Source organism: Lycorma delicatula, chromosome 7, assembly GCF_047948215.1.
Source record: "Lycorma delicatula isolate Av1 chromosome 7, ASM4794821v1, whole genome shotgun sequence".
NCBI classification, from domain to species: Eukaryota; Metazoa; Arthropoda; class Insecta; order Hemiptera; family Fulgoridae; genus Lycorma; species Lycorma delicatula.
In genome coordinates, this window is record NC_134461.1 from 92,520,448 (window position 1) to 92,534,507 (window position 14,060).

Consider the following 14,060-nt stretch of genomic DNA (forward strand, 5'->3'; position numbering starts at 1 on the left):
GAATTAAATGACTGGTTAGGGATTTAAATTTATCAAAAAAATCAAGCTGAACTGTTAGGATCAAGACTGCAAGGTCGGAATTTACTTTAAAAAAATACAAAAATTTCAGGCTTTCGAAGCCAACAAAAAGAACTTTCTCAGTACTTTATTGATGAAAATAATTTGGTTTATTGCACAAATACTGATGAGTTTATGTTGCACTCAGGACAAGTTCACAAACCTGAGGACTGGTGCCTTTTCATAGATTCATCCAGGTATAGTTTAAAAGTGATTGTAGTATACAACGGTAACAAATATTCTTCAATACCAATCGCTTATGGTATTAATTTGAAAGAGACATATGATGTGATGAAAGACGTTCTTGAAAAAATAAATTATAAAAAACGTAGATGGAACATATGTGGTGATTTGAAAGTTATAGCTATTTTGTTAGGCATGCAGTAAGGCTATACTAAGTACATGTGTTTTCTTTGTGAATGGGACAGTCGAGATAGGAATAAACATTATTTTACCAAAGAGTGCAAGAAATGATACAACTGAACTCCAAATGGGAAAAATATTATTCATGAGCTCTTAGTTGATCCCAAAAAAATATTCTTACCCCTTTACCATATCAAGCTAGGACTAATGAAAAATTTTGTAAAAGCAATGAAGAAGGATGGTCCTGGATTTTTGTACATCAGGCAAAAATTTCCGAATATAAGTGAAGGAAAAATTAATATTTGTTGGTCCTAAAATAAGAGAGTTGGTCAAAGGTGATCTATTTAATTCAATGTTAAATAATGTAGATAGTGCAGCTTGGGCTTCATTTAAAGACGTTTGCAAAAAGTTTCTTGGCAAACAAAAATCTGACAATTACCATGATATTGTTAATCACTTCTTACTTCATACAGAGCAACGGGATCTAATATGTCTTGAAAATATATTTCCTGCACTTAGATCTGGATTTTTTTCCCGGATAACTTCAGAGATGTAAGTGACAAACATGGTGAATGTTTCCACCAAGACATATCGGTGATGGAAAGCCGCTATAAAGGGAAATGGAATACTAACATGTTAACGGATTATTGTTGGACATTAATTCAGGATGTGCCTGAGGCTATTTATAAAAGAAAAGCATCAGCAAAATCATTCTAACACAGGTATGGTCGTGCAAAATTAAAAATGTTATAGATTTTAACTATATTTTCTCTTAATTTTTTTGAAGAATAATTTATTTAAAATTAAGGGTGATAGAAAAATTATATTTACAGATCTGCAATGTACGCAAAAAACAATTCAAGAAATGGTATCACACTAGAGAAACATTAAAAACTTCTTTTTTTTTGTCTGTCAGTGTTATTAAAGGAAAATAATAAAATAGTCCATTATAAATGTTTGTTAAAAAAAAATATTTAATGATAGTGCTGTTTATTTTGATAGACTAGTAGAACCAACAGTTTATTTACAATAATAGAAATTGTTACTCTAGCACTCAAGATTAATGAGGAGGAATTTCAGAGGTATTGATATGAATATATTATAAAGTATTAAAACAATACTTAGATATTTAGGTAGTATGATGTACAGTTTCGTATAAAAAAGTTGGCAAGTTACCATTAAGATAATGATCTCCTATCAGGATTTGGTTGAATGATTTATCTTTCATTTTGTTGCTTCCACAAACTATATTTCTGGTAATGAGTTTACATTAAGAAAAATCCTCTAGCCCGCACTTTAACAAGTGACTTTATTATTTGTAAGAACAATTTATTACACCATATATTTGAACTAATAAACACAAAATTGGATGGTAACTTGCTGCGCATATCCTGTGAAAAGAAGGAGTTACATGCAGGATAGATTTCCATTGTGTTTGTATGTCTTGTTTTTTTGTTTGCTTCATAGAAAGAATATTCCTTTCTCATTATTGACCTCTCAATTCTTTCCTCCCCAATGGTTTTCTGTGAGTTTAGTCAGATTTTCATTTGCTTAGATATGTAGATATTGTTTTTGTTGATAAAAACCAATTACTTTAAGCATCATTTAGTAGCAGAGCTGTTACACTTATTTCATTTTTTTATGTTGTAAGACAAAGTAAATACATTTCAATATATCTTTGTATGTTTAAATGCATGCTTAAATTTATGCTCTAAAAAATACATATATTTATGTGAATGTACTATCTGATTCTCTTTGCATGATTGACTATGAATATTATTATACTTTTTTCTAAATATATTTATATTTGTTGAGAGATTTATAATTCATTTCTTAATTATTATAATTTTATTAATAATTGTATGGGTATGGTATGCACATTATTTTTTAGATTGTATTCTGAACAGTAATTGCTTTTAAAATGACCTTAATTGATATGTTTTATTTTTATTTGGTGTATTTTTTTATTATTAATTTAGTTATATTCTTTTTTTATTTGATATTTATTATGATTATACTTACATTTACTTTGATTTTTTTACAGTATAATGCCTTACGAAGTGTATGCCCTGCAACAGCTAGTATTGTAATGAGTGTAGTCTCATCTCCGAATAGCTCATCAGATATACGTCTGGTGGCTCTACAGGGATTTGTTACTATGATTAAAGTTTTACACAGTACTCTACCTCCTGAGGTAATCATTGTAATTCATATTATAACTGTAGTATTAATATCTATAATTATTTTATTTCAAAATGAATGGGATGTTGTCAAACGATGACAGATTTGAAAAAGGGCATATGTTAAATTGATGAACTGTAATCCTTAGAATATAGCATGTTATTATTTGATGTCAGTGGAATGAGTCCAGTCATCAATCTAATAGAATATTCACTGAAGTTACACCAATTGCTGAATTTTTTTTTACTTAATTTACATCAGAAATGCTTGGCTGAGTACCAGCATTTGGGCTAAGTGATAAAATATGCAGATCAGAGTCAGTCTCTTTCTCGTTCTTCTTCAATAATTTTTTATTAGTTCTTTCTTTTGAAATGCCGTGGCATTTAGGTCAGGCTACTGTCTGGGATCCATCTGTGGCATTATTCTAGCACCTTCAATAGCCAGCAGTATAACCATTTTATTGGAGCTTAGTGGGATAGTGACTTCTGTTCCTGTGGAACAGTTTAAAGATTCTTATTTTGGGGTTGGAATAAAGCAAAACTAGCAACTGATGTACCTGCTGGAAAAGACACACTTTATTTATCTTAAAACCGAATCTAATTTTACCAATATTTTTTTTTGTTACATAAAAATGCTACTAATGTAAAATAATATTACTCATACATAGTGTGAATAACAGTAAACATCCAAATAATAGTGAAAAGATATTTGAGTTAAATCAAACATGTTCCGAGAACATGGTGATTTTCTTTCTTATTGATTTTTATTTATTAATTTAAAAAAGTGTATTTAAAATATTATAATATGATGTGTAATGCATTCATAATAAACTAAGATTACCTTTTGTTTTTAAATTAATATACTTCATACTTTTTTACAAAATAATTAGACAATCATATTTATATTTAAATTCTGTTAAATAAACCACCTAGTACAGACAATTGAGATAAGATATATCTTACCTTAAGTTTTCATGAAAGTACTTTCACGGAATTAACCACATGTCTCAGGAATGGTTGGCCTGAGTGTGTTGAAGACTACATATTTGTCACTACAGTTAAACTACAGTGATAATTCACTAATGACTTTAATTGTTGATGTGACTGTATTAAAAAAATAAAAAATAAATAAATAATGTTTACTAAATCACAATGTATTTTTTGCTCACTAAAGCATATTTAAAAAAAAATTATGTAAAATTTGATTGATTGTCTTCATATTAAATACATGTAGGAACACATTGAATAAATGCAAGTGAATAGTATAAAGTAAAAAAAAGCAACTATGCGGCTAGTGTTTAAGGGTGAATAATAACTGTACTAGAGCTACTCAGTAAAAATATCTGTGTTTGGATCACTCTTCTACACATCCAAGAAATTGAAATAAGTTTCCAAATTAATTTACATTTTAAATGACTATAAGAATTCCACTTGATCTGAATGCTTCAATTTTCTTGCAGAGATAACTTTTTACTTTTTTTAGTGTTTGTAAAATTTCTTTGTAGCAGCTTCACTGATATATTATTAATTGGTGTTTTTCTTTCTACAGCGGCAGATAGAAATTTCAACATTAATGGATCTTTTCAAGGAATCATTTTCAAAAATGTTAACAGAAGAGTGGAAAAATAAATTTAGTGAAGAAAATCAGATTTTAGTTTTGTTAACACAAATGGTTAACACTGTTCGTTCATTATTAACAATGTCTTCACTTGGCCTTTATTCTCTTCACCAGTACATTGTCAACTCAAATGTTATTGATAATTTGTTGAACGCATTAGATTTTGTCTCTAAACTGGTTAGTATAATCTGTGTAATGATTAACAATTATTTGCTTATTAAGAAAATTATCAGCAAGAACAGATTTTTCAAAAATAGGTTATAATGTTTGATTACTGTAAAAATTGCAGAATTTTGTTTAAAACTTAATATAATTTTATAATGCTTAAGAACTTTATATAAACATTTTCCTTAGGTCTTCAAAATATATCATTTAAGAGGAAAGTGTTTTCATAAAGGAATACTTTCATATTAATAATGAGGATGTTAATTTTTGAAATTTCATCCATCTTAGGTAATTAAAAGCACAATAACAAAATAATCTTTTTTTTTCATTTTGACTGATGCCTTTCATAGTAGCTGAAATCACTTTTATTTCTTCATATTAGCTTGTTCATTAATTTTTTAGATTTACAAAGTAAAAATGTGTTAAATATATTGTAATTGTAAAAAAATTACAATATATATATATATATATTAAAATATATAATATATTTAACCTCAGTTTAATAGAAATAAAATAAATTACTAAAATTATGTGGCATTTTTGTTTATTAGTGAAATCTCCACAAGGTGAGGTGTAGCAAATACTGCTAAAATGCAAAAAAGTATTAAATGCAAACACTTCTGGAACATAGTCATTTTGTTAATAAAAGAATAATTATTATTATGTTAATAAAAGAATAATAGATTAATTAGATGTTAGTAGCATTTTATGATTATGCTGGAATTTTTTTGTACCCGAAATAATGTAGGAGTTCCATATAATCATGAATGCTCTACAAAATATATTAAAAAAACATTTATTTTTATATCCTACCAGCAGTTTTCTAAAAATTATTACTAAATCATTGTTTTTTTTAAAATAATAATCTTCAAAATATTAATTTTAAAAAACTGTTCTCATCATCATAAGGAGACGATAAATATTTTATATTTTATCTATATATATATATAAATGAATGGACTGCTATATTTTTATAGTTATTAATACCTGTTATAACAATTTTATGTAAAATGAATTATGTTTTCAATTAAAAGCAGTTACAATAGTTAATTGCCATTTTATAAATATTTATCATTTGGACTTTATACTGATGCAGTGTTTTACTCTTACTAAATGTTATACGTGTGGATAGACTTATTCTCTTAGATATTTATAGAAAATTCCTGATCAGTCTGAATCTTTTTTAAGTTTCATTTTTACTTCCTTGTATGATGTAAAGGAAGTATTGTAATCGCGAAAAATTTTGGTTTTCAGATTTCAACAGAAATATAAATTTTGACCATCCCTGAATCCATTTTGTCTTGTTTCAGCATGACGTCTGTACATACAGACATCAAAACAGATGTAGAATGTTGAAATTTTGTATTTAGAACTGCTGTAACATCTAGTTGTACACCTTCCCTTTTGTTGCAATCGACTGTGCCAAAAATGTGTATATAGTCGGATTTCTAAATAAAGTGGAGTTTCAACATTGAAACATTTGGATTTTGGACATTTTCGTAACTGCAATAATAAGCCCTCATTGAGAGCTTTTCAATGATATATCATAAGTGGTACTTATTTTCATTGGTTCCAGAGTTATAGCCAAATAAATTTTAATTAATGAAATATTTGGATCTTATAAGGGGAAGGTACATTGGTTCGAATCCAACTTCATATACATATGTTTCTTTTTAACTTTTTTTAAAAAATTTAAATACATTGATTTATTAATAATTATTAACTTTTGAGTGTCAAAGAATTTTTTACAATAAATAATAATTCAGTAATAAAAATACAAAAAGGAAATATGAAAAAAATCAGTAGTTAGTGAAATAAATTTTGATGTACTTTTCATTTTAATTCAAAATTTTTACATTTTGAATTTTTAGAGGTTAATAATTATTAATAAATCAATATATTTAAATTAAAAAAAAAAAATTTAAAAAAAATATATATATATGAAGGTCGGATTCAAACCAATGTGAACATGGTTATGGATCCAACACGTTCTCACTTACACCACATTTCTACTTGAGCGACATGAAACAAAATTAATATATAAACTAATATAAAATGCTAAGGAAATTTTTAGGACCATTTTTCTCGAGTATAATTGAATATTTTGTGCTAATATTTTCTGATGAAGACACGTGAATTCCATGCCTTCCCCTAGTTAGCTACATTAATATGGATCTTAGGTGACTTACAATGATTTAACTTTTCATAGAGAAAGGTCTGAAAGGAAAATAACTGTAGTTATTTTCTTTCAGAATTAGAAATAATTTGCTTATGAAAAACAATTATTTTTTAAACATTAAGCATGATCTTTGTATATTAGAATAATTTAGGATTGTATCTAACTTTCAAGTGAAATAAGTTTAAATGCAGTGCAGCAAAAAATGCATACATGTAATTTAATGGGTGTACAAGGAAGTCATGTGGTATCCACATCAGATTTTTTGTGATGTGGTGAGTACTCCTGATTGTTCAAAAAAAAAATTATATGTTTATTCAATATAACTTTTATCCATCCAAATGTGAGTTTATTGTTAGTTATTGATTTTTATTCACCTTAAAATTTGAATTATTTCTTACATTACTTTCATTGCAGTAGTAAACTACAGCGCATACATGTATATTCATTAAATAAAAAATTAATTATATTTATTTTTTTTTTAATTTCAGCCATCAAATATTGAGAAATCTAATTTTATTACTGCATGTGTAAAAGCTATATCAGCTATTGCTACTGGTGCACATATAGGAAAGGTAAATTATAATAATTATTTCTTTAAAAAGTGATTTAAATAATCAAAATAATTTATAAAAAATACTATTTGTTAATAAATTAGACTGTAAAATATTTTATTTTCATATAAGTTCATTGAAAAATAGTTAAAAGTTTTCTATTTTATTTTTTTTATTCTTCTCATTAGTTCTAGTTTAATTTCTGTCTACCCACAATATTTTCAAAATCCTCTTGATATGTATTGCCATTGAAGGGAATGGGTGCCTGTACCAAATTTTAATAACCAGTAAACTCATTCATCATTTGCAATCTGTCAGATTGTGATGTATGGTCTTTTAATTTTACCATAGAATATCTTCTTCCATCCTCATTAGTAGTAATGAAGTAATTTTTGAACCACTTTTCTGCCTAAGAGTAATATTTTTCCCCATGCTGTTTTAATTCTTTGCCTAACTTTTTTTTTTGCTTGATATTGCCACATCAGCTCAAAGGTTTTGTGTGGGATGTGGAAATGGAACTTTTTAGCGCATGAAAAGTACCATACCTGACTGGGATTTGAACCTGGGACCTCCAGATGAAAGGCCAAGATGCTATCACTCTGCCATGGAGATTGGTACTTTGATATGGATAGTAATTTTATTTTTCATGTAAGTGAAATTGAATGATTACTTTGAGAAAGTCGATCTTTTACTATATGTCTGTAAGTTATCTTTTATAGATATAGTGATTCCCACAACCAATAGTTGAGGTTGACTTGGAATTTAACCATCTACAACTACCAGATCTGTTTCATCTGAGTTTAAAAAAAATGAAGTTTGATCTATGTTTCCATATGTCCTGATTTTATTATTTTATACAAGTCAGTGCCATGACATTGAAACTTTTCTTTACAATTATGTGGTAAACTTTTGAGCTAAGGATCTAAGATATTGCAACAAATGAAACTTTTTATTCATTATTCCTGTTTATTTTCTTTTTAATATTATTTTAAATTATTTTTTCCATATCCATTAATTGATGAGTTGTAGTGAATTTAGTCATTGATTCACCCGGCAGATTAGTCGGGTGAAACTTAGTGGTTAACTAAGTGGAAACTATAGTGGTTAAACTTATCATAACAAAATCAGCTGAGATTTGAAGTCAAGAGTTCTAAGGTTTGAGTCCTTGTAAAGGCAGTTGCTTTTATGTGGTTTTGAATGCTAGACTGTTGATACTCGTATTCTTTGGTGGTTGGGTTTCAATTAACCTCAACTTTTATGTTCAGGGAAAAGGATTCCATACGTCAGAAAGCATCACATGAAAATACGTCATTGACTCATCCAACTATCATTTACTTAAACATCCCCATAAAAAAATGTTTTTGGGTTGTTTCACATTTGAAGGCTCTTGTTCACTACTTCCTGTAGATGGTATGTTGAAAAGTGTTGGATATCACTTTAGGACACAACTTCAAAACAGATTCTCACAAGGCAACGGAGTGTTCCAATGAGGTTTGACACCATGCCATATTACCAAAAAGGTGGAACAAGTTTTTGGAGAACAAAACATTAAAATGCTGCTGTGGCCAGTCAACTCCCCAGACTTAAACCCAATTGAAAATCTTTGGGCAATAGTCAAAAAATGACTCCTAAAAATGAATTGTGCCACAAAAATTGACCTCATTAAAGCAATAATATCAGTATGGTTTCATGATAAAGAAATAAAAAAAAAATGTAGTATTCTTGTTAAATTGATGCCAAATTGTGTAAGTAAAGTTATTAAGAATGAAGGTGCACATATTATTACTAGATATTCACAAATTGTACAGCTATGATCTTTTTTCTAATTAAAATTAATTTTTATTAAATAATGGATTAATATTCGAATTAATTTGCATGCTACTGTGTGATAAATAATATTTTATTACGTGCTACCATAGGCATATAACTCATAAAAGTTTTTATGAGTTACACATTATGCATTAATATCAATAATGTGCAAATTAAGTTATAAATTTAAACATATTTTACAGCTGTTGATATTGCAGTTATGTTGATTGAACAATTTTTTTTTTTTTTTAATTTTTACTATTCTTAATTAAGTCATATTTATTTATTAACTGTGATTACCAATTTTTGATAATTTATTCATTAGGAACGTACACAGAAAATGAATTGGCGTGACAGATTGTTTTCATCATTGTATTCATTTGGTAACCCTAGCAGAACTGTATTAGAAGCTTTAATTATGATGGTAAACGATGCTGATGTCATGCCAGAGTCTAAATTAAAGGTAACCATATGTGATAAAATATTTAATTTTTAATTGTCATACTTTGTCAGAAAAAATATTAAAACTTATAGAAAGATCAAAATTTTATGTACGTTTATACTTATTAGTGCATAGTAATGCATTACTATGGCTATTATTAGCCATTTTGTAATTAACATTAGTTTTATGATAATAAATCATAGGTTGAAGCCCTCTTTGTTATAATAGGAAGAAAAACTCTCTGCTCCTCTACTTAGATATTAGAATTTAAAGAAGGATTTTTTTTATTCTGACAAGACCAGCAAAGACTTATATAAACATAGTGTTTTATTAATTATTCATTTTGATTCTCAATTTTGTCTTGAGATTAAAATCAGCTTCCTTGAACAAACTGCTTTCTTTTTCCATAAAACTCTTGCAAGTTAAGTTGAAGTCATATCTACGTATTCATCTTCTAAAAAAATGTATAATCCTATCAGTAAAAACTATTTCTATGAATTCCTTTTATTCTATCTATATTTGGGTATTTTTATTGGTAGAATAATGTCCTTGAAATTTACATTGTACAATGTTGCCTATTTTTTTGAGATGGTAAAATTAATCAAACCTCTGCGTTACATTAAAATTTCAAATGATTTATTTTTTCCTTAATTTTCCTTCTTTTTATTTGTTTCTTATTCCTCCTTGAATTTGTCAATCCATAAACACCACCTTCTTTGCAGTTGCTTATCCAATCTGTTTGTTAGTTCTGGTTATGATCTCAATAGTTCAGTTTTATTGGCCAAAAATTATGTCACAAAGTATATTAAAAAGAATAAAATCTTTATATTTGAAGGAAAGGCACTAATTTGAAAGTGTTTAATAATATCTTAGAATAATTTTCCACTGTATAATATATTGGTTACAATATATCCTTGTGTGATCATAATGTTCTCCATCTATGTACTCATTCTAACTATCATTAATATATTTTTTTTTATATACAGTTCATTATATTCTTCTTTTACTAATAAATAATTAGTTGGAAATATATGATTTTGAAAAATTTCTGATCTATGCATTTTGTCTTGGCTTCTTATAGCGCTGCTAATGATACCAGACAGATCAAATCAGTTTTCTACTGATTATCATATATAATTTACAATGATTTTGGACCTTGATATTTATAACAAACAAATTTATTTTGTATAAACTATTAATTCTTTAATGATTAACTGAAATATCAAAGTGCTTTGAATTTGTCTTGTGGTATTCTGTTGTGAAAATATTTTGCACTATGGTTCCAGCTGAAGTTACTGCTGGCTCTTAATATATATATATATATATATATATATTTAACATTTCTATTTTATTTATTTCATTTTTGAGTTAAGAATATTTAGTATATGATCTTTATTTTTATATTGGAAATCAGTGTATGGTCAAAAAGCATATTAAATTTGAACTGTGATCAGGTTTAGTATTGTTTTCTGTATTTCATAGTGCTCATGTACAAGGAATATTCATAAAGTAAGGGCATTTAATGTTTGGTCATTAAAAAAAATTAAGTTGTAAGAAAAAGTTTTTACCTACAGTTTTAGTGTACTACATATCTACGTCACTTTTCCACATAGTTACCATTCAGTTCTAAGTACTTTTCTTAACATTGCACCAGTTTCTTTAACCCTCTGCATAGAAGTTTGTCATCTGGGAATTGAACCGGTTGACAACGGCAGTCTTGAGTTCCTCGTCATTTTCAAACTGTTGTCTACCAAACCTTTTTTTCAAATACAAAAAGAATAAGTAGTCACTATCTGCATGGTTGGTACTATATGTAGAATGGTCAAAAAGTTCCAATGAAAATCTTGAATCATCTTCTTGGTTAAGGCAGCGGTGTGAGGATGCGCATTGTTGTGAAAGAGGATTACGCCACACAACAGTTTCCCGCGTCGTCGATTTTGGATCGGACGTCTCAGTTTGGTGAATGCTTCGCAGTACACATCAGCTGTAATTGTTGATCCATGAAATCAACCAAAATAATGCCCATTTCTTCCCAAAAAACATTAGCCAACATTTTTCGACTCCAGTATGGAGATTGCTTAAACTTTTTTTTGTTTTTGGGAATTTGATTGGCGCCACTGCCTGTTGTTTCGATTTTGCATTGGTGAAGAATATCTAAGTTTCGTCGCTCTTAACAGTTTGGGTAAACAAATAATCTCCGTCTTGTCGATAGCGGTCCAAAAACGTTCGTCCACTGGACATTCTTTGCTCTCTGTGTTGGTCGGTAAGCATTTTCGGTATTCACCTTGCACACAGTTTGGAATATCTGAGTTTTTCTGTGATAATCGTGTAGATAGAGGTGCATCCAGCATGCGTAAATTCATCAGCCAAAGCATTAATCGTCAATTGTTGATTACATTGCAGTTTTTGATTCATTTGTTCAATGATTTTGTCGGTCTAAATACTGGGCCTGCCACTCCGTTCTTCATCATGCACATTTGTGCGGCCATTTTTAAAGTCTTGACACCATTTTCTAACCTTTTCTTCACTCGTTACTGTAGGTCCATATACTACGCACAACTCCCGATTAATTTCAGCAGCTTAAGATCCTTTTGCACACAAAAATCGAATCACAGCGCGCACTTCACAACTGGCAGGAGAAACTATTGTTGCGGACATTGTGATCTGCAATCACCGGCAGGCAAATGACTACTGAATAAAAATAACAACTGCAGTGGCTTCGCAAATAGCCAACAGATGGCTCTGCATGCACGAAACTGTGTTCAGACCCACTCATATTTAAATATACTGACGGCCATTACTTTATAAATATGCCTCGTATTAAGATGTAGTCCTTTTGATGTGGGTAGAATTATCTGTTGTTATTATAAGTTCTATTTGTTATTATCTATGTAATTTTTATTATTCTAACTCCTTCATTTCCCTGAAAAATATGATGTCTGTTCTTTTAAGTAAATATTTAATAAGTTATCACAAGGCCCACTGTCTTCCTACCATATCTTTCTTCATAAACTGTGTTATCATTTGATGTTTCTGATTGTAAATTTGTCTGTATGTAGCTTCTATTGTTCGCATATCTTATGTAGTTTCTGTTGTTCCCATATCTACTATTAAACAGTTTTTGCAATATTCATTCTGTTTTAGTTATTTTAAAGTGAAATTGTTTTATTTTTTTTTTTTAGAATACAGAAACTCTTATTCCACTGATCAAATGGTTGGGTGATATGGATGAAAGTAATCAGATATGGTTAGCTAGTCAACTCCTTTACATCTGTACATTTAACTTAAACAGGTAATTTTTTTTTTTTACTTTTAGAATTATTTACTGTGTTTCAGTAAAAATTATTTTTTTTTTTATGGATTAGATAATATTAAAATATGTTAGATCCATTTGCTCCTCTGTCTTCCTTGGGGTTTAAAATACCACATCCACAATAACAAATGGTTGGTAGCATACATAGAAGTTTATTTTCTTTTCTACCTTTTAATTACATTGTTTAGGAAGCAGATAAACTTCTTCCTAAATTGCCTCATTTGTTATCCGTGAAAAGTTTCATCTTACCTCCTTATATCGGAATTATTTTTTTTTTTTTGTTTGACATCTCATTTCCATATGTTACAAAGAGGTACTCTCAATTATATCAAATCGTTAGGTTCCAGTTCTTTTGAGAAACCAGCATTGGCATCTGTTGGAATCTAATCTTTATCTTACATCTGCTTTTTTTTCAGGATGCTGTCTTAAAATGTTCTGTGTTAGTAGAACCGTAAAGATTGTTTTACCTAGGATGATATTTAACTCTTAGTTACCAGCCATCAATGCTTAACTACCTGTTGCTGTATTTAAAATTGTGTTACATTTAAGAAAAAATGTTAAGTTCAAATAATCATATATTTTTATTCTAGCAGTATGTACGAGGGTTATTTTTTTTCAAGGTCCGATCGGTCACGAAATTAAAACCACAGTGAAAATAAAAAATTTTTTATTTGTAACAAGTACTTACATAGTTACGCTATTAGTCTACATAGTTGCCACTCCGATTTAGACATTTGTCGTAGCGTGGTACCAACTTTCCAATACCCTCGTCATAGAACAGAGCCGCCTGTGTTTTCAGCCATGTTTCTATGCTGGTCTGCAGCTCGATGTCTGTGCCAAAATGTTGTCCTCCTAGTCAGCGTTTCATGTGAGCAAAGAGGTGAAAATCGGATGGAGCCAAGTCCGGGCTGTATGGTGGGTGATCAAACACTTCCCAATGAAAATGCTGCAGGAGCTTCTTTGTTACAGCTGCAGTGTGCGGCCGAGCATTGAGAAAGACAATGCCTAATGACTACATTCCTCTCCGCTTATTCTGAATTGCCCTTCGTAGACATTTTTTATTTTGTGTTTTAGATTATATTTATTGTTACTTTCTCTGCTGTAATTAAAAACAGTTTGTTTGTAATTGTTGCTTCATATTTTTGTTATTTTATAATATTAATAAATTAAAAAAAAAAATATTTTTCAGTTTGAGCCTATCATGTGAAGCAGGTGTAGTGAGGGCAATATGTGATTTACTTTCTTCGGCATCGTGCAATAATTTACATTCAAAAGCAGCTGCTGAGCTAATACAATTGCTCGAAGCTCTTGCTAGTCATTCATTAACTGCTTTTGAATTAAAACAAATATTTTTATTGCTTAGAGAAGACAACCAAATTAAAG

At 28.9% G+C, this 14,060-nt stretch overlaps 1 protein-coding gene across 1 annotated transcript in view; it reads left to right on the top strand.

Moving 5' to 3' along the window:
* Nucleotides 1-14,060, top strand: part of LOC142328087 (neurobeachin-like protein 1) — a 116,162-nt gene that overhangs the window by 41,819 nt on the left and 60,283 nt on the right. The window contains exons 7-12 of the mRNA XM_075371575.1: nt 2,465-2,614; nt 4,150-4,395; nt 7,051-7,134; nt 9,248-9,385; nt 12,547-12,656; nt 13,867-14,059. Coding sequence (XP_075227690.1) covers nt 2,465-2,614; nt 4,150-4,395; nt 7,051-7,134; nt 9,248-9,385; nt 12,547-12,656; nt 13,867-14,059 — 921 coding nt within the window. The remainder of the gene's footprint in view (nt 1-2,464; nt 2,615-4,149; nt 4,396-7,050; nt 7,135-9,247; nt 9,386-12,546; nt 12,657-13,866; nt 14,060) is intronic.